The sequence below is a fragment of the Semicossyphus pulcher genome, unplaced genomic scaffold, assembly GCF_022749685.1.
Source record: "Semicossyphus pulcher isolate SPU_LCO1_2020_fin unplaced genomic scaffold, fSemPul1.0.p SCAF_7, whole genome shotgun sequence".
Lineage (NCBI taxonomy): Eukaryota > Metazoa > Chordata > Actinopteri > Labriformes > Labridae > Semicossyphus > Semicossyphus pulcher.
The window spans coordinates 7,765,057-7,792,410 of record NW_027211748.1 but is presented as its reverse complement, the minus strand read 5'-3'; the positions used below and the strand labels follow the sequence as shown (position 1 = coordinate 7,792,410).

General features: G+C 42.8%; 1 protein-coding gene across 2 annotated transcripts in view; it reads right to left on the bottom strand.

Annotated features, from left to right (window-relative positions):
* pde4ca (phosphodiesterase 4C, cAMP-specific a) overlaps window positions 1-14,146 on the bottom strand; it is a 38,497-nt gene extending 24,351 nt beyond the window's left edge. Inside the window, exon 1 of one of the 2 annotated variants that reach the window (XM_069684140.1) lies at window positions 14,059-14,146. In XM_069684140.1, the coding sequence (XP_069540241.1) occupies window positions 14,059-14,132 (74 nt within the window). In that variant the 5' untranslated portion in view covers window positions 14,133-14,146. Of the gene's footprint in view, window positions 1-3,304; window positions 3,642-14,058 lie in introns of those variants that run through there. The other variant, XM_069684138.1, reaches the window with a different exon arrangement.
* Between the last annotated feature and the right edge of the window lie 13,208 nt (window positions 14,147-27,354).

Below are 27,354 nucleotides of genomic sequence, written 5' to 3'. Positions count from 1 at the left end.
CGTAGCCGGCAGGGTGGAACAGCCACACGTGTGTGTATGTGAAGCATGTGCTGTTTGTTGTTTGAGTACTTTATTTGATTTAATTTGCCTTTTTTGTGAGCTGCTGTAACGAGTAAATTCCCCACAGGGGTAATTTCAATAAAGCTTATCTTATCTTATCTTGAACACCTCGTGCATGTTTTGCTTCCGCAAGGCAGCGTGACGGCGGAGCTTCTCCACGGCGCTGTGGTATAATGTAAAAAGGGCTCATGACGATGCTCATGGTGAACTTTAGCTCTTTCACCATTCATACCATCTTAGTTTAGCATTTTAGCATCATATAATTTGCTAATTAGCACTAAACACACTACGTAAAGCTTGGGTTGATGGGAAATGTACTAGTAGTGAAAGAAGTAGTTTATATCAGACTGTACTAGAAACATTCTAAAAAATACACATGAAAGTTAAATGACAAATAAATTAAATTCAGGGAAAAAATTAAAAGGAAAAAAATACTGAACGGAAAGACGTTGGTTGAAGTGCTAGCTTATTATAACTATAGTTTTTTCATAAGATATACTTATAGGCATCTCCTTTTCCACTCACTACTTTTGTAGGTATTTGGTCAAACAAAAAATGTTACTAAAAAGTTTTGACCTGATTTTCTCCTGTGGTGTTTTAAGGAAAGTCAAGGGAACACCAAAGTTACAACAGCTGAACATTAATGTCAGTGTCAAACGGTCATCAATCCATATCTGTTTAGATATTGACTAAAAAATCACTAAAAACTTAGAGGAAAAATCATATAACTGAAGTCTTTGACCACAAGGAATGAAAATGTCTACCAAATTTTACTGCAGCCATCTGCCAGTTGTTTAGATACTTCAGTCTGAAACAAAGGGGTGGACTGACTGATTCATACAGCCATTGTTTGAGCAGCTCTGTTAGCATGGATAAAAACCCTGGTTTCATCACGTTCGTCTTAGTTGGCAAATACAGTGAAATCCAATGAGCCTTACAGACAGTTTTCATAGCCTCAGGGCAAATTCATGTTCATAAAACTCGAACGAACGCTGCGTACCACATCAAAGCCAATAAGCTGTAGAAGGATCCTCTTATCGGCCCTCTTTTAGGAAAAGCAGGTGTTACCTTTACAGTTGAAAGCTGAAAGGAGAAAACAATAACCGCTTCGCCACTGGGCAAAATAAACCGTCAATGCTTATCGTGCAGTATGGTATGTATCAACAGCAGATGTATTCAACACTTCAATTTGTATGGTACCTGTTGCACTCACAGGCACGTAAAAACATGCAACGCTCCGCCACATATCCATCTAAGGAGACAGGACTACTGTTATCTGGCTGTCGTCGACTGTGGTTAACGGAGATAATTGGCCTTTAAATCACGCACACCAAAGGCACGCGAGGCGCTCTGGGTTTGGTGTCTGATGTCGAAAGCTTTTAATTTATATATCCGTCCTCCCTCTTTAGGCTCATTTTGTGAGACTTTGTCTGGGTGCCTACATCAGCTTTATTAGCAGCATGGGGTTCTACTTAATGTGGATGGAGAGAGGCCGTGGACAAGGAGGAAATAAAGCTGGACAAATCAAGAAGAAGAAGACAAATTAAACACCATCAATCATTACTGGTGTCTAATCATTTTATACTCATAAATAAAGCTTCTACTTTAGAAGCGTCACCTTAAATAAGTGATATTTATAGACTCCCAAAACGGGCCCTGACGCAGCGTCTCTGCTCCCCCTGTATACCTCCAGAGAGTAAAATGGTGGTGTTCAGTCTGCCCCTCACAGAGTCTGTTCTTCCTTTACCATTACTGTGCACCCGGACAGATCCATACAGCAACTCAACCCAAATGAAGCTTCCCAGTCTGTGACTCCCCTCCATAACCGATCGTCTTCAACAAAGGCCGCTGCTCATTAAACTGCGATTAAGGAGGCAGAACATTTCTGCGCTGCCTTTTCGATCCACATATGGAAGTTTCCTGTGATATTTCCAAACTGAAATCTCGGACGCGGAGGACATCTTTGCTTGTATAAGAGCAGAAGTCAATTACATTACTTGGCGTTGGTCTTCAGGGGAATTAAACAGAAAGGACGGCTGCCCTTTAAAACCCCCTATGCGCACAAATGTTCTGCATTACATCTGATAAACAAGGATCCTGCCTGAGAAAGAGGACAGAGGACCACAATGTAAACATGACTTTATCTCTGAGCCCTCCGTCACAGCCTCCCCACTGGCACTGAGGATTACGTGTGAAGCTGCAAGAGTCATGGTGGACTTTTCCTGTGAGAATGTTCCAGTAGAGGACGGTGGACTTTGCAGCAAACTGGTTGTTTCACAGGTTGTGACTGACGGCAAAGTGGCAGCGCGGGGAAAAGAAAAGATTCTGGTGGTTACAAAATCAACACCATGTGAAATTTATGTCTCTGACTTCACAGTTAACTGACTTTATTCTCAAGATTATTAAATATCCAGCTGCCCCCCCAAAAAATGAACGCTTACTGTCTCCAATTTTCAGAACTTTCAAGTGAATGACTTAGATCTGCTGGGTGTTAACTTAACTGCCTTTAAAAGATAACTGCAGGTACGTATGCCTGCATTTCTATATCACACACATAAAAATGACCGTAAGTCATGATTACAGCTTTTCACCTCATACTCAAGTCTTGGTTGAGCTACATAATATAGCAAAAAGTGAGCATGTCTTCAGCCACAACAGAGATTTGCCATCTGTTAATGGCAGAATAAACAGAGTAACTTTAAGTACCACAGAGGGCTGCTTTTATATTAGTCCAATGACCCAAAAACATCATTTTTACATAAGTAAATTAAGCTAACTTTTGTTAACAGTGGGTTCAAAATGAATATCTATTTGGCCTCTTTGTGTTATGAAAAAAAGAAGCGCTCCCTGGGGCAGTGACCGGTCCAACAAAAGGGGAGATTACACGAGTGGTCGAGAGGAAGCAGGATAAAAAAGATATTTTGGGAAACGCAGATATGAAGCCAAAACAAGTGATAAGAACGAAGAATGTTTTTGTAAATATTGCAGCTGATAAAAGACGGCATGCAGGCGACAGATATCGGATATGCTTAAGTAACAATATAGGAAGTCTTGTAGAATATACTGATGTAAGCAATGATCATGAATGCTGCACAAGATATATTCCAGATACATTGAAGTCAAAGCTCCTAAAATAACTTAGTGTAACACATGCTGAGTGTACGTGTGTGTGTGTGTGAGAGAGGAGACACTGAGCAGCAGAGAAAGACAAAAGCAGTGAGTGAGAGTAGATGCTCTTAATTACCGCCTGCGTTTCTGTATGATGTCAATAGGCCTGTTGACAGCGCACGGCGATCCCCATATGTTCCCACTCCGCACCGTGATACTCCGCTCCACGGAGTAACAGAACCCACAGTTTGTCGGCACACTCATCTTTCTCTTTAGTCTACTCTCTTTTTCACTGGTCCTCACCCTCCTCTTCTCGGCCGCTCCGCTGCTCTCCCTCTCTTGGTTCTCCTCAGCTTGTGGTTGCTCTCATCCCTGTAAATCCCGGCCCGCTTCCTCGTCTGTCTCGCTCTGTCGGGCTGTCCGGCTCTCCACGGCTTCCCAGGAGTTCTCATTACCTCTGGCAGGAGTGGACAGCCGCTCTAGGACCGGTGGCTCCAGCACAGGACGACCGGGGCGATGCAGTCCATGCTTGCACCGTCTGCTGGTGGAAATGTTGCGTTTGCTTGATTGATGAGAGTAAATGTGTAATGTGTGATGCTTCCTGAGCACCTGGATCCTTCTTGTAGGAGCTGTGCTGCCTGTCGGTCTTCAAATTGGCTTCCTTACAGGCTGTAGAAAAAGCTTTTCATCACTCTCAGCAGAGCTCCATTAATCGGTCCCCCATGTACATCTCGTCTGTGCTCCGAGTCTAAATGTGGCGCAACACTGCTGCCCTCTTCCCCCTCTCTCTGTCTGTCTGTCTGCTCTCTCTCTCTCTTCTTCTCTTTCTCTCTCCGCTTCCTCCTCTCCCCTCTGGCTTGCTGCTACACCTTTAATCACAGAGCAAACAGAGACCTTTCCTTTCCCTAGGCAAACTTGCTCTCCTGCTCCAGTCTGTCACAGTAGCCGCGAGCTGTGTGTGTGTGTGCGCGTGTTTTCCCTGTCGAGGGCGCCCCACAGAATGCGCACAGATCTGTGTGTGTGTGTGTGTGTATGAGCACCCGGGCGCGTGCGTCACCGTGCAAGAGTATGTGTAGGCATGTGACTGAGCAAGTGTCTGTGTGTGTGTGTTTGAATCACACACAAGGGGGAACAAGTTTCAGAGTGAGGTCAGAGCTGAGAAAGGGGGCGGGATCAGAGCCAGCATGGTTCCTGCCTTCCACAAATGTTTGAGCCATTTTAACCCCTTCCTGCTCTCCCTCCCCTCACACACACACCGACACACACACTGAATCCAAACACAATCACAAGACAGAGCTCTTCCTTGGCCACGCCACCATTATCCTTTCCAGATGGGAGTGTGTGTTCATGTGTGTGTGTGTGTAGGTGGGAGGTATGTCCCGTCTGTTAGGTAAAGAGATTGATGACAGGATGAGTATGATAGGGTATTATAGTAAGTAGCTCTTGGGACACAGCTTGCTGAGAAAGAAGAACATGTACAAACACACACACACAAACATAACACACTTACTCGTATACAGTATGTACTCACGCACAGGCTTAGGAATAACACATGCAAGGTCGCCGTGGCCAGGGGCAGTGTATTTCTGAAGAGCAGAAATGTGAAATGTAAATATGAAACCCGAGCCGTGTGACCTCCTGTGTGCTGCATATGAAGACTCAAACAGGTAATGTTTCACAAGAGATCAGCTAAATGAGACCAGGGCCATTCATCTAAAGGGTATGCTCCCAGGGACAGATTAAGCCAAGCTCGGGATTTTTAGTTACAGACAAGTGTGATGAGGAGCAGAGAAGCCTTCTGCTCTGGTGTTGTTAAGTGCTTCTATTTATTGGTGATATAACAATTTTCACCTAATGACCTCACCCCCTTCAAACAGTGACTGCCCAACTTCGATTGTAGTGAAAACATAGCCACTGTGACGTCATCCATCCATCCTGGTTTTTGTCCATTGCCGTCTTGGTTGTGTTTTGTGGCCAGAAGTGACCGTACTTGGATATGGGGATGGAACAGGGGAGGAGCAAAGTCTGCCTTATCAATGTTATACAATTATGCCCAAGGCTAATTCATTAGCTGGATACTAAATATTTACAGAGCTAAGCTAACAGGCCTTCTATTAAATGGACTGCACTTACATAACGCTTTTCTAGTCTTTGCGACCACTCAAAGCACTTTTACACTACATGTCACATCCACCCATTCACACACACATTCACACACTGATGGAAGAGGCCTAAGTGACTTTTTGGACGGTCTGTTAGTGCGATTAAGTGCAAAGCAAGTTAAATTATTTGTTCGATATTTGCAAGAAAAATTCTTCAAGTGAGCGACCACAATTAGCTAAGTTTAGGTCGAACAGTCAGCTAGCAGCACCCTCCTGTCTCTCAAAGCAGCCGCTCGTTTAATTATATAACAACTGCTTTGCAACAGCTTAATTACAACCATAACTGCAGACATGTTTAGCTAAGGACTCTCTACTTGCTGAAGTGTCGTGCATGAAGCTGTAACAAGAGGGCCTTTAAAGAGGGGGTATTATGCTGATTCACATTTTAAGACATATATCATGTTACAAACAATGTTGGATGTCCAGACTAAACATGGGTGAATTTTTAGATCTGTAGGTAAAAGTATGTTGGAGTAATCCCCAGGCTTCTCAGCTCGGTCTGCAGGCTCCTGTGAACGCCAGGTTTCACACAGTTTGTTCTACACGCTGCACTTTGTGACGTCACAAAGTGCAGCCTCAGCAGGCTTTAGAGATGGCCAATCAGAAGAAAGTGGCTGTGGGGGCTGTGTTTCTAAAAGGGACCGAGCTGACTGAGTGGTTTCAGGCAGAGGCTGTATGAGGGCCTGCACAGAGCACCAGTGTGAGAAAAATAGTGAGTTTTTTTAACTGTAAATTATGCTGAGGTATTCCAAAGAGTGAAATATGAAGCTTGAAATGAGCATAATGCCCCCCTTACGCTTGTATACATTGTATATAATCATAAAGTTTATATTTTAGACCTTCTTATAAAGATGTCTTTTTCAACACGTCATCTGGGGGCTTTGGGGGGCCTCTTAACGCGCTATTGGAGCTAACGCTAGGTCCAGCAACATCTGACACTGTAAAATGACTAGAAAGAACACTTTGTCCTCTTCTGTCTGAAAAGAAGAACCCACTGTTTAAAACAGTACTAAGAACCCAGAGCAGAACATTTGCCACCGTTGTAAACTGCATTATATGCCTTGCAAGAACAGAACGTTGGCAGGCGTAGCAGGACTTGACAAACAGTCGATTGCTATCCAGATAGCTTCTCCACATTCAAAACCATAACCATAAAAGGACGTGCACTTCAAACTCAATTCTGCAGTGTGATATGGTTCAATTGAATAGGCAAATGAATCAATAGCATCACCTCATCAACAGTGAGGTCACAAATGTTAGGCAGAGAAATAGCAATAGGTGAGAATGGAAGAGAATAGATGACTGTCATAAGGTTAAATAGGTATCTTTAACATGAAGCAGGAGCCTTTCTAGAGGCCTGCATCACAGCACCAACGCTCCATGGCCTACATGTGTGAAAAAGTTGGCTTTCAGTTTTATTCTTTCAGCGTTATATTTATGTTGGTAATGACAAACAGCAGATTTTAACTGTTTTATTTTCTCTCTTAAAGTATTAAATATCATAAAACAAATGTTCTCTGTCTGCAGCACTCAAGATAAACTGCCATTTAAGGGAATCTGAAGAGGTGCACACACAAAAGTGTCAATCATAAGCACATCTAAACAGATGTAGATTACTGCTTTACAGGCTTTTATTCAGCTTTAATTCAACGGAAACACTACAATGAATGAGATGGGAGCGATTTGGGATTAACGGCATGGCAGAGTTTACTGACTTGACTTAGACTTGTAAAGCTGAAGAATTTATCGCACTCAATGAACAGTGATGTGAACAGATTGGATGGGATGTTGAAAACAACATGATTTACGGCTCTTTTACACATTTTCATGACAGGATAATTGTTTTCATGTGTTGACTGTGACGAATAAAGTGCTGAACCACCATGGTTCAAGAGTCTTATGCTTGTTATCTGGAGTGGACATGCTCACACACTCACTGGTTGGCAGTGCACCAGAGGATTTCACAGTGTTCATGTATCTGCGTCAGCGTGGTGGAAGAGAGTGGATGTTTGAGGAAAGACAGACAGTAAATGTTTAGTTCTGCTTAATATCTCCACATCTCGTCTTTAGACAGACGCACTGAACGCCGGAGCCAAGGCGATGTGGCGAGGTAATCTCTGAAGCTCATAAAAAAGCGAGGCATCATAAATCCTGGCTGACCCCACAGTTGTGGGTTTAATCGTCCATTATGTGCGAAGGGGCCTCATGACATCATGTGTTGGCTGCGTGGTCGCATGGTGAGCATTCCTGGATAACGAGCTGTTTTGAAGTCAGCGAGGACGCGGTGTGTCCGAGTTGTTGCCTGTCAATGGACACACTGTCTGTTTGCGGTTTGTTTGTAAAGCTGACACTGATTACTTTCCTTTGTCATTTTGTGCACAGACCACCAATTATGTTTGAATGGAGGTACCAGAAAATGTACAATAGAATATGATATTGGAAGAGCAAAATGATGAGGGAGTGGGAGTCTGGGTTAAGTGTGTTTTAAAAGATTGACTTTTCTGACATGTAATGGATAGTTTTAACTTTGCTCATGAGTTAATGAACACTCACAAAGCCTTTATAATCCACATCAATGAGTCTGAAAGTGTTGTGGGCCAACAGAATGATTATTAAGCAATATCACACAAGAGGGAGTGATGTTATACTGAAGATCAGCACTGCTGTGATTCGGTCGTAGGTCGCAGGTTATACAAGCAGCAAATAGAGGTAACAATCACTAACAGATTATTTTTTGCTCCACCAACTCAACTAGTTCCAAAACTTAACTGAAACTGGACTTTTGTTGCCAAGCAACCCAAACATTCTCCTGCTCTCTGTGTCTATAGGTTACCACAGATCAGCTGTTCTTTTCATGTACATTTATCTGTTTGTTTTAATTTATCATACACCAGTGAAATAAGAGTCTGCTGTGTGATTCAGAGGTACCAGCCTGATCAGTGTAGACATACACGCTCTGCTGTGATGTTAATTAACAGTATGAGCCACCTGGCTGAGGTGGAGTGATACACAGAGTGAAAAGTCCCAGTGTCTAACCGTTTTTCTTTTTTCTAAATTACTGAGAAATTAAGGGGGAGTTTAAAATGAAGCTCAGTGTGGATGTTGACTGTTCATGTTAAAATAATAGAGGTAGAAAATACAACCAAGCATGAAGGTAAAACCTCACTTTGGTTGTTTAAAAAGAATAAGACAGCTAATCACACAATACCAGCTTTAAAGAAGATTTCAGTCTGAACTGAACAGTGGACTTTTGTAACAGGAATATTGAATATTGAATTTGAATATTTGTCAAACACCAGAAGTATTGACTAAAATATGATTCTCCTTTGAGCCTTTGATGACGTTTCAGTACCTTATTGATCGCTTGAACTTATTTTGTGTGTTCTTGCTCCATCACTTGATCAAAGCTGTGTCATGCTACACTGGAAGGCAGATTTACTAAACTTATCTCAAGTTACAATAAGGGAAACAAGAGTTTACGCTGCCTCAAGTTTTAAACTTAGTCTACAATATGTACTAACAGTGATGATAAATTGTTCAGTCGCAGTCTATTTGCTATTGTGGGATGCATAGGACGTCTCTGCTCTCTCTTTCTCTGAAATATAAAAGAAACCAACCACAAACAGTAATTTGGGATACAGTCAGTCACTGTTAAAGAAGGCTAAACGAGACAAAAATCCAATGCTAACACAATCAGGTTACTGATAAATTAAAGTATGGTTCAATTTAGATCTCAACTGGAATTGAAAATAACTCTCTGACATAAGCAGAGCTGCACATGTGCAAGAACCCCTGAATATTTCCCTTAAAAGGAGCAAAACATACTTTAAAAAGTAACTTTTTGTATCCAGCAAATAAAATAAAATGTGTACCTTTTAAAAAAGGCAAGCAACATCATCAAAAGCAGCCCAATGACACAGCACTTGCTCTGGTTATTCCAAATGACAGCTAAATACTGCAGGATGGAATAAGTACAGTACAGAAAAACCTTTCTTCATATTGAATATTGTGTACGTAACAAAGCAGCAGCACCAGGTGTGAGCATGTTGCTGTTGCAAGCCTATATTTAATCGAGTCTCTGTGATGTCAAACGTCATGTTACAACATGTCCTGTAGTAAAGGCTATCAGTGTGTCGCCTCATGATTCATTAGGCTGCCATCTGCTAGCATGACGCTGAGGTTTGGGGCTCGTCTGATTTGGGGATCGGGTGGATGAAAGACCTGAGAACACGCACGCACTCACAGTCACACACTCATACACACACAGGCCAAAAAAGGACAGGACATACATATATGGGAGGTCTCTCTTGCACATGGACATGGACTTAAAGGCATACGCTAAATGCACACCCAAATGTCAGGCGGTCGCTCCTTCAGCAGGGGATGTTTGTAGGAAAAACGGGAGCCAAGAAATACTCCGTCACAGCAGCTGCGTCACAACGTCATCTCTGACAAGATGCAACCTGGCCTTGTTTAGGCTACAGTAAATGTGTATGCGTGTTTCTTTGCGGAGGCCATGTATACTGTATATTCACCAGATGTAAACCTTACTTTTATCAAGGTAATTTTGCACATTTTCAAAAAGGAAAAATCCTTTAAAAATCTATCAACTATTGGAGGTATTTATATTAATATAAAACTGATTATTCTACTTATAAAACCAACTTCCCATGTTTATTAAGAATCATTTGCTAAATATCAGCTGTTGGTGGTTAATGTAGAAACTACTCATTAATTGTTATGAAGCCTTATTACACGGCTGTGTTAAATATTTGACTCTGATTGGTTAATTTTCCCATTTTGAGCTCTGCTATTTATCGATAACAGACTGTTGCTATGAAGAGCAGACCGTTGCTAGGGATTCGGCTCTAATCACACAAACTGGAGGACTAACTGTAATCATATCAATCCACAGAAAGAAGTCCGGTAAATTTGACGTTGGTCCGTTTACAGAGGGAAAAAAGAAAAGAGACAAAACAGCTTAGAGAAGGCAATTAAGGTTAAACGATGCAAAAACTTTAGGCTTCGTCAGAGAGATCTACAAAACTGAAGATGCCACATGAAGTAAACATTAAACTGAACACAGTACGGGATGCGGCGGTGTTTAAAGACGATGAATGGAAAAGAAAACGTCAACAGACTCTGACAGTGACGAGACAGAAAACCTCAATCAGGTGCTGCGCTGATTCCTGTAGTCTGGTTCAACTTGTCTTACTTCACATCAAAGGAAATGTTTCCATTTAATGTGAGTAAAAACAGCTAGCTTAGCTCATTTTAAGAAGGCTAGAGTTATCTGTTGCTATGGACGCAGCTCTCACTGTGAGTGTAATGGACTATGTTTAAACGGAAATATAATCCTTTTCAAATTAAAAAAATATTTTCAAATCAATATTTTTGTGTCAAATTATTGATTTTGTATGTATGTAGCAGCGTAATAAGCAGGATAATGTATAGTGTAGTAGTATAGTATTAGTTCTGTCGGGGTTCTATTCCGCGATAACAACCTACTCACTATACATTATCCCTTACGTAAAGCATTAGCATTGGGTGTAAAGTCAGGAACATTTTATTCACTGTATATAGCTGTAAATCACAACTTTATAAAAGAGGTCTAGAGAAAATCAGCAATGTACAATTACCTGTTCACAAACAGCGGCAAATCAGATAAGGAAAAACAGAGACAAAACTCAGGAAGAGCAAAATGACTGATGGATAAAAAAGTGTCACAGAGTAAAAGTATACGTAAAAGCAATAGAATTATAACATGGTGTTAGGATGGCAATATTTAGGGAATAAGCACAAACATAAAATTTTGCTAGTGCACCTACAAATAAGAATGACTGTTCATTCCAGAAAAAATCAATATAAATGTACAATTTGACATGCAAACACAGTGCTCGCTCCACAACACTATGAAAGTCTAATAAGACACTTGGCCCCTGTGCAGCTGCCTTATAAACAGAATTATAACCTACCAAAGCATCACTATGTTTTATTTCCAACACTGCTCTGTCTGCAGGAGGTCGCTGCTCTCCAGCAGTCTGTGGGAATAACTTAGTCTGTTTCCCCCTCTAGTGGTCAGAATGAAGAGTCATCCTAACATTGCTCGAGTGCAAAGCTGTTATAAAAAACCTGCACCAGCATCTGATAGAACGCAATGCAATAATTTACCAATAATAAAGCGGGGAAAGACATTTTTTAGACCTATTGAATTCGAGATTAAACAGTTTTTTGATGTTTGATACAATGTCTCAGGCTACACCCTCAATTTCTTCCATACTAATGACTTAGTAGCATCATATCTGATCTGTTGAGGCCATAAAACTTAAAAAAACATTGCATTGTTGCTAAAGTCTCTCGAGAGTTTGGAGACAAAGAGTGCGTGTAGAAACTACAGTAGAGCTGCTGGTTGTGAATTTCAGCAGTGTTAGTGCTGCTGCCTCAGAAATCAATGAGGCACTGGAGGCGATTGGGGAAATCAGTCATGCTGAAAATATGGAGTACAGCAGTGACGCACACAGCGGCCGGCCCGCCACAGCCACACAGGCCCTATTGACTAATCTGAGTGTGTGTTTGAGGGAGGGGGCTGGCAGCTATATTGGGACCTCTGACATTGACACTCTTGCCCTTTGGTAGGATGACCTTACTTGATCCTTTTTTTGTGTTTTCCTCATTATTCTTCCAGTCTCTCCTTTTTTAACGCCCCGTGTCTCAGCGTGACCCTCTGCTTCCTGTCACTATCTCTGCGCTTAAAGCAGCGCTATCTCGCCCCGCTTCCTTCTTATCACTTCTTCACCGCCCTCTCGTCTGCGCCTTTGCCCTCTTCTCTGTCTAAACTATCTCTTCTCACCAGTCGATCAGCCGTTGCGTCAGTCTCTGTCCTGCGCTCAACTCACTCTTGTCTCGTCCCATCGTTGTGTACTTTTAGCTTTTTTCTCAAACTGCAGCGGCAACTATCTTCTCATGACACTCACTAAGACCACTCCAGCTTAATGTCCGGCTTAATGCAGCGACACTGTGTTGTTTAAATGCAAAACACTGCCAGAGAAGGCATAATAAACATTGTTGAGGTTACTAGAAGTGTGTGTGTGTGTGTGTGTGTGTGTGATAGTCAGAGGGGAGGATGAATAGTGCCCTGGTACTGTTAGTACAAGAGAGGATAAGAGCTGTCTCTATTGTGATGGACACATCTGGATTACAACTGAGCGCTTTGTCTCAGTGTGTGTGTGCGTGTGTGCGTGTGTGTGTGTGTGTGTGTGTCTGTGTGTGTGGGTGAGTGTGTTATACAAGAGCAGAGAAAATTAGTAATTTACGCAACACTTTAGCGACTTCTTTAACTAATTTACTGCTACTGTAAAACACCCAAATCAATGCTCCATCAGCGCTATAAATACATCACTATCTTTACAAGCGATGAACTTGCTTTCATCCAAGGCTCCGAGCAGCGACTCCACTTCTGTACTTTTTTTTCTTTAGCAAAGGGATCTCAATGTACGAATCAGGTAAAGCGAACAGAGGCTTGTTTTGTTCCCGTCTGCACTTCTGTGGTCAAAAATCTCCTGCTTTGATCTCCTCATATGATCCAAACAGGCTCGCCGCTGGAGGAGTTCGGATGACACTTGCCGAGCACATGCCTCATGCCCAGAGTTCAGAAGAGATTGTGAGACACTTAAAAAAAAAGTCCCACAACATTATTCAGAAAGAAGAAACGGTTCATTCTTTATGAATCTGCTGAGCTCAGTTAAACAATGCATCTCCTGGCCAACATATTCCTGTGTTTGTGTGCCTACGTGTGTGTGTTCATACGCTCTCTGTGCCTACGTGTGTGCGTATTTATTTATATTTATACGACTCTCAGTTTTAAGTCTCTGTAAACTAACATAATGACGTGTCCTGCGGGGATCTCATGGCAGCTGTAGTAGTTTATGCTTTCCTGAATCCGGCCTGCTGATTACACACTTGTATCAAGTTACAACTACAATTAAGTCACTCAGTCTCCTCGGTGAAGCCTGCTACAAAGGAGAGAGCTCATCTGACACACGTCTGTTTGGTTTCCTAGAGGACAGTACAGAGATGAAAGCTGCTCCGTCTGCAGCTCTCTTTGACGATTTTCCACAGCGCAACAGTATTTCTTCAGTGCTCTTGTAACGAGAGCATGACGTTCCTGCCGTGCCTAACACGGACGCCTTGGCTTGGCGCGGGTCCACGGACCGCAAGGAGGTCCATCAGCGGACAGAGCCATTGATCCACCGTGCCACCCCGAGGCCTGAAACGCCAACCACAGCACCCAGAACACCCAGCGCCCTCACCGCAGCTTTCATCGAATCATTCGTCAGATGTTAGTTTTATAGCGTTAAAGAGTTACAAACAGGATACAGGTGCAGACTCACCGCAAGAGTACGTGTTTTCATAGCCACAACGATCAACGTCCATGACGAACATCTTCTACCTTTTTAGACAGCAGCTTGAAACATCACAGCTACACCACAGAATTAAACACATTAACACCCCAATACTACTGTAAACACAGTGACACAGCAGCAGCGTCACACACCTCTCGGCTGGTTATATTTCATGTACTATAAAAGAGGCAGTACTTGCCAGACACAGAGAAAAAGAGGAATCAGCTTCCCCATTACTTCCTGAACATCTGCACACATCTATTATGCTGCTGTTGTTCGTCAGCAACTGCACTCACAAAACTCTCAACACACAACCGGATACGTACCCGATACACGAGTGCCTGCGGTTAGAGAAGTTGCCTTGCATCTTCCTTGCAAAGCGAGAGTCTTTGTTCATCATTCTATCTGCAGGTTCAGAAAGAGCAGAGCCGGAGTTCAGAGAGGCGTCAAAATGGCATCTTTAGGAGGCGAGGGATGAACAGAGTGAACTTCTGTGGCGCGACCAGAATCCCCATGTTGGAAAGTTGTCCAAAGCGATGTCAGAGACGGGACGGTGCAGGAAAAGCAGTTCCAAGAACGTCGAATGTTAAACGGAAGGATGCAAAACAGCCAAACACAAGAGTGTCATCAGCTGCAGCGGGTAAGAGCGAGAGTGGAGGTGAATACAACAGGCCTGCTGAGCTTCCCCTTCTGTATTAGTTAGATATAATTTGTTAGCTAGAAGAGATTCACTTCCAGGTCAGCGCAGAATCAACAGCTCAAACTGGAAATTCAATTTGTGCTTCAGCTTTTGGTCCCGGCGTTACAGATATGTCCTTTTGTTTTTGTGGAAAGAAGAAGAATCAGAAAAGGTTCAGCTCAGTGTGTGTGTGTGTGTGTGTGTGTGTGTGAACATCCTAAAAAGGCAAAAAAGTCTTGGCTGTTGGAGACCAATCACAGAGGGAGTTAGCATATCATCTCTCTGACAGTGGAAGCATGGGGCCGAATCAGATCAAGTGAAATTGAGGATGGTGTCAGCTGTCAGCGCTCATCTGGGACTACTTCCCCGCTCGCTCTCCTTTCATCTCGTCGCAGACGTGCCAAGATAAACGCTCCTCTTGTTTGTTTTCTCTCTCTCCTCGTACTCCTAAATAGGAAACATGGAGCTTGACTTCTTCCGAATGAGCAGCAAGCTGGCAGAATTCCTCAACGGTGGGCCCCAGGTACTGTCGGTCTGTGGAAATCAGACCCGGCAACATTGAGAAAGAGTTGTCCATCTGAGCACAGGGCTGCCTCTGTGATGCTTACACCAGAAACAGAGAGAGGAGTTATTCTTAGTGGGGGGAAAAAAGTGAGCTGGAAAGAGTGTTATAATCCCATCAGATGCTCCCTGGAGTGGGCCGTCCCCTGTCGTCCCCTGTCAGCGGGCCGTAACAGACTTCTGCTCTCTCTCGTCTCTTCCCTCCTGAGAGTGGTGGGACCAAACTCGGGCTTAAAACAACAAACAACGACACTATCTCCCCTGAGAGTGAGAGATATTGTGGAGGGGGAGGGAAGGGGAGGGGTGCACTGAGCGGTTAAAGAGAGAGAGAGAGAGAGGCAGAGTGAGAGCATAAAGAGAGAGTGCAGAGAAAGACATGACATGAGAAAGTGGACCAGTGTGAACAGTTCTGAGTTTAGAGGTGAAAGGAAAGAAGAAAAAAAGTGATTAAAAGTTGTTTCTATACGAGAGCCTGTTCAGTTCCTCTTTTTCATGCAACCGTCCTGCCTCCATGCCAGCAGCAACAATAGTTCACCGCTCAATCAATACTTCAATACTGCCTGTGTGCGCTTTTTAAAAAGGTGATTCAATTTTCCTCTTTGTATCGAGCTCTCCTCTCGTGTCACGATATAATCCATCCATCTCCTCCTCATCGTTTGACTATCTGATGTCATCAGATGCGTGTCAGTGAAAACGCTGCGGAGGATTCAGGACGAGCCGAGGATGGAAACATCTCATTTGTCATAAAGCGAGGGAGGAGCGGACAGGAAGTGACTGATACAAACCATCTGAGTTTTATTACAGTCTATTATAACCGTCAAGTTATAGTGTGTTTCCGGATGCTCGGCCTAGAAAACAACGCAGCCAGTTACATGGAGAAAGACCTTTATAAGGTACACTTTATGTGATATTTCAAAGTATAAAAAGGTTTTTTTTATCTTGTTGAAGTGCATAGTGCATTCACCAGCCTGCCTCATGCAACTCTGCACAAGTAAGAAAAAGCTGCCAACTAACTGAGATGAGTTGGTAACTCTCCCTCTGCAGCTTTATAATTCATCGACACTATTACACCCCGCCACACACCAGCCAGAGCGTAATACCTCTCTCCTGCACTCCATCACAGAAACAAAAGCACATCCTCCTCATGCCAACATTTCACAGCACAGCAGCCTCTAGTGGAAAGAACAAGAACTGCAACGATAATGTTAATATTGGAAGTAACAAGTATATGTAAGTTACAGTAGGATGGTCATCATTAAAGTCCCAGTCTCCTCTTAAATGACTCATATTGCGATGGATAAAACTACAGCAGGATTATCACCTTAACTATTCAAAGAAGCAGCTTGTTGAAGAAGTCATCTCGTTCTATGTTATTTATGGAGTCATCACTTCTCTTTATGACAGTGAGATGAAGATACCCTTCAAATAAAGTGATAAATAATGTGTTTGTTCCTCTTCTATGAGCCCAGAAAATGTCTAAATTCATTCATGAAAAACATAATGGAGCAAAAACGAACTGCAGCCTGCAGATCTGGCTGGAAAAACAGACGAAATGTTTTGCATGTTAAGTGAAATGTTTTGCATTAAAGGCATCTTTTCCGCAGTCCTTTTTTTATTTATTAAGATGATTTTTTTGTTTATGCCTTTACTGAGAGAGGACAGTGGATAGTGTTAGAAACAGGGGAAGAGAGAATGGTGGTGGCATATAAGGTGATTTAACCGCTGAGCTACACACTCCTTTTAGCAAATAATTTCAGATTAAATCACAAACATATGTTTTTTGCTACATTTTTAAAATGTTATGACTACTAAGTTGTGTTATGTGAAGTTATATATATATATATATATATGTATATATATATCTTCAGCTGCGTGGTGGGGTTTAGACAACGAGGGGGAGTAGGGCTTCGACATTTTCGGTTGACCGTCACCTCCCATCACGTTGCTTCACTGTAACTTTTTTGTATTGCATGCATTGTAATTATTTAGTTAATAAACTGTCATTCGGACTTATGTATTTGTGCAGGGACGCGTCACATTAAATAACTCACTAAGTCTCTTCTTAGATAATAGTCGCTACAATGGGAACACACTCTGGCTGCTGTTTATATGTGCAGTATATGCAGATCTCTGTATATAGCTGAAAGTTTATAGGCAACAATTCAGCTGTATAATGCAGTATTCATATTAGAATAAATACCTTTTTATCCACCCAAAGAGAGGAAGACCCCCATCAGATAAAGGGATGATTAATGTGTTTGTCTCCTAATAGACCTGAAAATGTCTAAATTCATGAACAAAAAACATAATCCAAACCAAGCTAATTGCACCCTGCAGATCTGGCTGCAAGAACAGATGTTCATGAAATGTTTTTCACCTAAAAAAATCGCCTTGACGTGCTGTCTGTGGAGTGGAAAAAGAGGTTAAATCAACTTGGACACTAAGTGAAGAGAGCTTTGCGGGTATGTTCTATATTTGAGCCGCCTGCGACATTTATTTTCCGCTGGACCCCCAGTTTGTTTAATTCCTCCTACTTGCCAGCCATCCTGCAATAACTCACCTCCAGCCATTTATTTCAGCTGTGACATTATGGGACACTGCACATAGCCTGCGGAGGGACACTTCCAATGGCCCGACCTGGGAGCTGTGTAATATAAAAGCTGTGACATGTTGAATATCTGTGTTGGACTGCAGGACTTTCCAGAGCGAGCCTTGAAATCCCCTCCACTGTCCTCTCGCCTTCTAATATTTAGATTTTCAGCGGACGCGGGGAAATTAATGAAACCCTTTGGCTTGAGACGTACAATAAACGTTGGAAAAGAAACGTCTCTGCCAATCTCCAATCCGAGAGCATTAAACGCCTGCGGTAAAACGATACCCCCCACCACATGTTTATAAAGGTGAATGAACCTGTAAACACTTTTCTGCTCGACACTGGCTTCTTTAAGAAGGTTTAATACACATTTATTGCCAATAAAAGGAAGGCAGGATTTTACAACACCAGCTAGAGTTTCTCCCAGGCTTTTAATTTTATTTCACTGAGTTGGATGTCAGCTAACATCACTGCAACAAGTTGAAGACGCCTAGTAACAGCGCGGGATAGCTGCCTACAGCTGAGTGTGTATATGTTGAGGAGGGAAGGTAAACACTGACAAAGAGACAGCTGAGTGTAAAAATTGGTTTTACAGCACTTTTTCCACAGCAGGCTCTTTCCTTTGAAGAAAGCTACAGGCCTATTTAAAGCACCAACCAGGAAGTAAACTGTCCCTGTAAAACAAAAGGTACAACATCCATCTGTTTGGATCTTCATCCATCGTCTGAAGCCCTGTTTATCGAGCTAAGGTCATGTGATATTGGATGCTACAGCGCCGAGTAAATGTTTGATTTGCATTGGAATCCCGCGTCGAGCCTGATGCAATAACAGCTCGTAAAATTTGAACTATCAAGAGGCACTGGAGCAGAGCTGCCTGTCTGCAGGACAGCTGGACTCTTCCCAAACAACAGTTATGACCTCAAACGATGAAGGATTAAGATAAATCAAATATGTTTCGAGCCGAGCAGGAAATATGTCGTTACAAGCTGGCGCCTCGTGTTGCTATTAAAAGGGGTTGTTAGGTGTTGATAGATTAACAAAGAGGTGGAACAACAAACCGCTGGGATGGTGTTTACTCAGATCGGGCTGCTCGCAAGTACAACAAGAGCTTCGGAAGAACACGCTCACCTGAAGGAAATGAAGCACTAAAACCGTTTCTGACTCTCACAGTCCATGTTTGCTTTCCGGCTAAATTCCTCGGAGTACCATGTGAGAGAAATGTGTTTTTTTAGCAGTAAAAGCTAAATATCAGCTGCTCCAGTTACAGAGACAGTTACCCGTAAATATCTTGACATCATTAAGATTTCATCCCAAGAATTTCCCTGCAAACAACAGCTTACACAGTTCATCATCATCTTGTGGTGAGGATATCATAATGTAACCTAAAGTCCATTTAAATCAGCACAACCTCTTGGCAATATGCAGCAGAACAGAAGAGAAGCTGTTGTGAGTTAATAAGGGTGGTCTGTCTGCTGTGTTATACCCAGGGTATGTTTAACACGCATGGAGGAAAAAAGTGCTAAGACACTTTTGCATATGGCGAAGAGTGTGTTGAGTTTTGTGCTTTCAAAAGCTCAGATAAAAGCCTCATTGCTCCTCATATTCACCACATGTGAGTATGATGATGCCGCATGCTGGGATATGAATATAAGTTATATGTTGCAAAGGCATTCACCTGAACAATCAAGCACAGGCTCACATGCAAGTGAAAGCTACAGCCATCTCTGCCATCAAAGCCTCAGAGTAATTGACTCTACCTGGGCGTGTGGGCCAGAGTGAAGCGACGCCTCTGGAGGTTGATGCTGCGGTTCATCAGCAGCTTCCTGAAGAGCAGCGGGGAGTTTCGAGGAGACCCACGTGGGGAATCCTTGGGCGAGTTCTTCGGGGATCCTCCGGGCGAGCCGGCTTTGGACCTGGGGATGAGCTGTATGAAAGGCGGTTTGGTCATCCTTCGTTCCTGCGGCGTCTCCTCGACTTCATCTTCTGAGCTCTCAGAGTTGAGCTCACTCATGGTGAGGATCAGAGGATGATCAGCTGTCAGGTAGATAGTCCAGTTGTTCGCTCTTCCTTTAATTAATCTTTCTGGGGTTTTTTTCAAACAAACTTTATAAGACTTGTTTGTGAAATGATATAAAGCAGTAGTCCGTCAGCTCCTGTAGCCGTCTCTCTTGTTTTACAGGTGAGGCTTGCACAGTTAGTCCCTCTGGTCACATTTTTGCTTCCTCATATTTGAACTAAACAAGGGCCTGCTCATAATAACACCAACACTCAGTTATTCAAACTCTCAAATAAGCTTTCTATAAAGTCCAAAAAGAGCATCGAAACCGTTCAAAAAAAAAGGCAACACTACAACCTCCCTATCAGGCGGTGTTTGAAACCTACCAGCCCCGGTCTTCTCCCTTCCTAACGACCATGCCGACTGCCTGCCGGGCAGTAGACTCAGACATTAGTGTTCATGTTCTCCCTGCCTCCCTCCCTCTCCCAGGCTCTGTTTACATTACTGCTAGGCCTTCCCTCTCTCCAACTAAATATGGACGCCTGATTTACAGGGGAGAGAAGCATGACAGATCACCTTCTCCTGCTTCCCTCTCCCTCTTTCCAAATGTCTGCCTCCCCTCTTCCCTCACTCCTAATCGTACGGAGCACATTGTTCATCAACTTCAAACTGCACTCCATAATCACTTCCTCTGGTGTATAAACATTAAGCCGTCGCCTGGCTCGGCCCTCGGGCCCGCCTTTTTTTTTACCCTCACTTTGCAAACTAAAGCCTGAGGCTCGTGCTCTGCCTCCCGGAGGTGCTGTTTGTTGCGAATTTGCTTATTTCCTCAGAGACAGCCACTTGCCTTTCACATGCTCAGAGCGCACCAGGAGGAGTCACATGAAGGGCCTCTGACTATAAAAAGCAGAGGTAGATAAAAGCTGTAGAGAGCATGGGTGCTGTCACGATGGGGCTCTGTATCTGTGACCAGAGGCAACATCATCTTCACCCTCCCACCCAATCAAAGGTGCAAAGTGGCAAAAGGTCCTCCGGTGATTCAGGAACACCAGAACTGTCTGAAGTATCTGAAATAACTTCAAACATCTGACACAGGCCCGAGTCCTATGATGCTATGAACCTATGATTAACTGAGGGAAGGGGAAGCAGGGAGGGTCTTTCTTTCTTTAGATGCTTTTAATGGATATCCAAACATAGCTGCTGAAATGAGTTCTCATCCAAATGTAGCGCTGCACAAGCGAACTCATCATTTCAGGGTCAATTACATGCCAGGATCCGCTGTAATCACCAAAGAATGTCTTCAAGGACTTTAAAAAGCATGAGTGTAACACCAGATGTGACTTCTGATCCGTCCTGAAACTTCCATGATACTCCGCAGGCACCAGGTTCAACCCTTCAGCGTCATCACCGCGTCCTCAATGCAGCATATTTTCTCTGGAGAGCCATTAATGGTCACTGACCTACTGTACAGTCTGCTCTGAAAGTTTCCTGCTAAGATTTAGAAACAAGCCGGTGACCATGGAAGAGCTTTTCATATCTTAAGATATCATTAAAGGAATGTGGTGGAGATAGTGTGTGGTATTAGTATCATTACTGACTGGGTGTCTGTGGTGACATACGTGGAAAAAAATCACAAGTGGCGCCCAGTTAGTGACGCATTTTCCATCAGCCAGCAGTGGTTGGTCTGCCAGAGAGGGTAGGTGGAGCTAAGCGGCTGCTTTTCCGGTCTCTGCAAGTGTTAGGAGTAAACAGTAATCTACTATGGCTGAACAAACAAAGAAAAGATGGATGACTACAGATACAACTTCAACAATAAGTGAAAAGCCAAAGAAAAAGAAACAAACTTGACGCTCAGATGAAGCAAAAAGTCTAAAAAGGAAAGCGACCGTCAGCAAGGAAAATCAAGAGTTACAACTGGAGCCAACCGTGAACGTCACACAAGCAGCACTGTCTGGATATCTGGGACGTGTGCTCCCGTAGTTACCATTATCGCTATAGGTGCCGCCAAAGAGAACGAAGCTGAGATCATACAGATTATTACTTTTAATTCTTTCAAAAATCGCAATGGCTGTTCATCAATACTTTTCTAGAATTACAGTCACTACATCCATCTATTATCTATACCGCTTATCCTGTTGAGGGTTGCGGAGGGTCGCAAGGTCGCCGAGGTTTGCTGGAGCCTATCCTAGCTGTCATTGGGCGAGAGGCGGGGTACACTCTGGACTGATGGTCAATCACAGGGCTGACACACAGAGACAGACAACCTTTCACGCTTACATTCACACCTACGGGCCATTTTAGAGTCACCAATGAACCTAACGATCATGTCTTTGGACTGTGTGAGGAAGCCAGAGAATCCAAAGGAAACCGACGCATGCATGGGGAGAACTCCACACAGAAAGGATTTGAACCAGGATCCTTCTAGCTATGAGGCAACCCCAGTCAATGCATATCACTTTGAATTCTTGTTGGACAAAGTACAGTCTGTAGTTGCAGTTAAACTCGTCTAAGGAGGTAGCATTGTCGCCTTGTTTAAATGCCAAAGCAGCAAAGAGTCAGCCCACCACATCTGAGGATGATCATAAACCCAAACCAGTTCTGGCCCTGAAGCGCATCATCATTGCAGTCATGCGGACGACTGGCAGAGGTGAGGGATGACTTGTTCCCAGTTTGAATAAAGTCTACATTCCTGTGGTGGCACTTCCACAGGTCCTGGAGCTGGATCAAGCGCAAGAGATAATTCTGTTGGGTCCGCAATGTGAGAATGCCCCCATGTGGATGTTACAACATGTTCCACATTGCAAATCAAGACCTTGACAGCATCTTAATAGTCTGCTCTGTCTGCAGGGTAACTGTGTAATAAAAACTACATTTCTTCACATTTTGCTGCTTCTGTTTTTAACAGAACTACTGTCAACCTGGAGTCTGGTGCTTTTGTATCCACTCTAAACAAACCAGGACTCAAGACACCATTGAGCACTTCCTCAAAGAGTTCCTAACTTGGATATGTGTTGTATGTTTACAGCACTTCTCCTCCACTTGTGTTGTCATGATTTCAGATGGTGTTCATGAAGGAGACAGGCTTCACTAACAATCCACATTGATCCTGGCTCCTTCTCTGTTCATCATATTTCACACTGTTTGCTGCATTTGAGAGACTCATTGAGTGTGTAACTTTCTGTTTTCTCACGGAGGAGGAGAGTTATGAGTCAGAGGCAGGGGCGTTTTTAGGACTTGAAAACATCTGGGGCTTAGCCAAATAAATCTGGGGCTAACCTCACACCTTGTAGGGGGGTCGGGGGGCAGCCGGGGGTTGTTGATTTTGTGGCCATAATTAAATTGTTCATCTCATCAAAAATAATAAATCGCCCTCACTAAACAGTACATCTCTCTCTCTCTCTCACTCACTTTCTCTCTCTCTTGGTCTCTAACAAACACACACACACACACACACACACACACACACACACACACACACACACAGGCTGCTACACTCTGGACACCTTTAAATAAACTAAAACATCAAGACAACATACTCTGCCTCATGAAAAAATGTAAACTTTTGACATTGCTTACTTTAGTTACTGTTAAAGCTTGACCAGATGTATTGCAAATGCAACAAGCCTCTTATAATCTGGGGGGGGGGGGGAGCTGCTGTGCAGGCGCAGAGGGAGGGAGCAGGTGATCACGGACTGAAGTGATGACGAGATATTAAACTTTGTTTGATCATGAAGCCTGATGGTCTTCTCAACAACCATTGACATGACTACGCCTTCATGCTTGTGCAGGGGAGCTCTATGCGCCCCAAATAATAATTGAAACTACAGCTAAAGTTCCGTTCCACTACAGTACATTAAAATCAACCAAAAACCTTCGGAGCCAGGATCAAATGTTTGGCTCTAATGACGCCACTGGTCAGAGGGTTGTTCTTTTGGAAACGTATAGGAAATTCAAGCATTTGCACTCCGACCGAAGCCCCTAAAACGTTATAAGTTTGTCCAAGCGAGGGGGGTTACACATAATCTACTCATCGATCTGACTGCATGATTCTTACACTGCCTATATTGGCAACAATATCTGCGGTCCAAGCTTCCACTTTGGTATCCCTGTCAGACGACACCAGGTGTGTACTTTAGAGGTAGCTATTCCGAGTTTAATATTAACTTTGATAGATAAAGATATCAAACAAGTGCTATCAAGCAATTTCTCTGGTTCAACAACCAACTTGTACTCGAGCACATGGCCCCCTTCACACAGTGAATCAACACGATGAAAGGATTTTAGTGTATCAACATCATAAACGTCAGGTCTATCACTGTTACTTTAGATGTATTGGTATATGAACAATCATGTAATAAATGTCTCATCATAACTTTATGTGTTCATATTTTCAAGTGCCTCATCTGTAGAGTTTGAGCATTGAGCATTAGATGTGATAAATCTGAATGAAAGTGTGTTTGCCAGACATGTTGACAAATAACGTTAGGTTAAAGAGGGGGTATTATGCTGTTTCACATTTTAAGACATATATATATATAAGTTAACAATGTTGGATGTCCAAACTAAACGTGGGTGAAGTTTCAAATCTGTAGGTAAAAGTATGTTGGAGTAATCCCCAGACTACTGCTGTGAACGCCAGGCTTCACACCGTTTTTTTCTACACGCTGCACTTTGTGACGTCACAAAGTGCAGCCTCAGCAGGCTTTGGAGAGCAGGCCAATCAGAAGAAAGCGAGCTTGTAGGGGCGGGGTTTCTTAAAGGGACAGAGCTGACTGAGTTTGGCAGAGGCTGTATTAGGGCCTGCACAGAGCACCAGTGTGAGAAAAATGGTGAGTTTTTTTAACTGTAAATTATGCTAAGCTACACCACAGGTATCACAGTGAAATATGAAGCTTGACATTAGCATAATACCCCCCCTTTAAGAACTGTAGCTGCTTCTCTTGAACAGATTAGCAGTTAATTGGCAGTTAGATATATGACATCCATTAAACCACAATATTTATTTTCATCAATTACATCTTGCTATCTTGTGGCAGGCAACATTTATTTTGGGTATTTTAGAGTTCATGCTGCGACCAATGTGAGTAGATATTCAGTAAGCACGCGTGGCTGTGTTTGCATGTGTTTCTTCCAACATTCAGAGTGATTCAAACCACAGTGCTGAAGGCCATGAAAAAGAAAACATCAAAAATACAACTGTGACAATGTTCTAAGAACAGCCATATCTGATCACCTCAGACATGCACCACAGCTACCTACGTAATCAAACAGGTCCGTCTGCATTCCTTCGTCACGTGCAAAAAAGTGAACAAAGGTGCTGCGGGCACACACATACAGGGAAAAGAGGCAAAAATGCAGCACGTGTGTTTGCAGCATCAGCTTGAATTTTGTTGCGGAAACAATCACAAGAGGCTTGTTTGTCTGATTTTTTACATTGATAGTTGTTCAGCTGTGTGACAGAGCCGAGTGCACAACGCCTGAAGCAGGGCACTTTGTTGGATCACATGCTGAAGAGTCAAATCAGCTTTTTGTACCAAAATTAAGCAGTTACGCAATAAAAACATTTGTCTAGCTTTGCTGAATGTTCAGTATTTCCTGCAAAGTGATCCTTAATCGGTGTGATGTTTGAGAGTGATACAGGCTTGAGTCAAAGGCTCTGGTTATTGATTTACTGCATATAAATGTAATCATTCATCTGGACAATGTGCCCCACTGTTGTGGAACGAGGAAAAAACAGTACACAAACATTTTTCTGGGGGTTTTCTTGTTTTTTTTTGAGGAATTTAGTATGAGAAATGTTCTATATAATGTTCAGTTTGTGTGTAAATTATATGAACAAGTGTTTTGCTTTTGTCTTTTAAAATGATGTGAGGAGAAACACTAAAAGAATGACCATAAACGGAGCTACCAACACATTTCTTTACAGCAGGAACAGAAGCTTGATTGATAAAATGATACAGAATAAGTTACTTAAAGTCGAGGTGAAATGAAAATTGTCATTTTAATCCTCTTAGATCACATCCCCGGTAATATTGTGTATCTATCTGACAATATTGGCCAAAAAAATACAGAAAAAACATTTCTTCGTATTCTTATATCAAAATCCGATCATTTATTCTTCCGGTAAAACTAAATTTCACGCGTGCTTACGTAAGTTAGCGCCAAACAATTTCACCCAATCAATCTGCAACATTTAGCCGCAGAGCACCAAGAACGCTCGGTCAGTTAGCTAGCTACTGCGCTGTGGAGAACGTCTGTCTACGCCCACTTCTCAACGATCAAATGAAATCCCTCTAATGATATGTCCCGCCTGCACGTCCTGTTTCACTCGGAAATACGTCACGATACGGAAGCTAGATACTCTCGAAATGCAGTTTCAGCTCGACTTTAAGAATTTGATGATGATGGTGAAAAGTAGCTAGCTAACACGTAGCATCATTGACTCACAAGGCTCTGGTGATGCAGCTGGTCAGGGTCCCCAGGCTCCTGGAGGGCCTGATGCTGTGAGCTGAGGGGCTGGACTGGGGGCTGTCCTCCAGTGTGTCTTCAATGGAGGGTCTGCAGGACAGCCGGGGCAGCTGCAGGGTGCCTGAGAAGAGCCTCTTTACAACGCATGTGATGTAGGGGTCCTGTAGGAGGCTGAGGCAGGAGGGCTTATCCGAGGCTTCCCATTTTCTCTGGACGACAGAAAAAAGACAAGAAAGTGACACAGCTGAGATGAGCAATGAAAGGAGACAGCAACCTTGTTCAATACAATTTAACACAAGATAAACTACACATTTGGCTGTAATATTCTTTTATACAGACGTAGAAAGATATATTGCTTTGAGTTGAAACTCGGCTACTTCATCATGAAACACCATCTAAAAAAAAGTTACTTGTTGGTTTTTGGACTTTATTGGCACACTTTCATTTTCAAATTTATACAAGAAAATTATTTACAACTTAGTAAAATAGAAAAAAGATAATGCTTTACATTTGCTGTAAAGGGACGTTGCAGACGAGGCTGTTGTCGTGCCGCTGCCGAAACTATGACGAGCCTGGCACAAAGGCCACTCAGGCATTATTTTTGGAAGGTTTATCTGATCTCAGCTCCTGAGACCCAAACATTATCACCTTGGACACACTAGACGGTTCTCACAGTGAGACCATGTTTGGGATTTAGCTCCTAGGGCATCTCTGTTTTAGCGGCAGAGCAGATAAGAGTCCTTGTTTTCAGTTGCATCCTGTGACATTATCTCCCCAGCTGCTTGGGACTTTCACCTTGACATAAACAATAACAACACACTCTCTGGTTCGATTGCTGACAGTTTCTGATCGAATGCACAAAGCTAGAGAGGACAGTGTTTATTCAATTCACTCGTGATGAAACTCTAACTTTCTCTTGTTTGTAGATTAAAAATGGACAATAAAACCTCATTTTTTTCATCTAATGAACAAAAAATAGTGCTAATAACCTGAATTTGCAATGGGACATGGCTTATCTTAACACTGAAAAAGACCATGAATCTTCTCCACGAGTTTCAGGAAAAACCCAGAACAATACATAATCTGAATGTGTACAAGAGCTCAATCACAAGAGTAATCAGCCATCGTATTTTTGGCATTATAGCTAATGTAAAACCAGTTAACACCCCATCAGGAAATAAACCATGAGTTGAATTATAAATGATAAATATATCCTCACATTTTCTTTTAGAATTCCTTAAATATTCCTTCAATCTTACCTCGGTGAAGTTGAAAATTTTAGATGAGCTATTTCTCCTCATGGTCATACTACTACTGTTTCATGG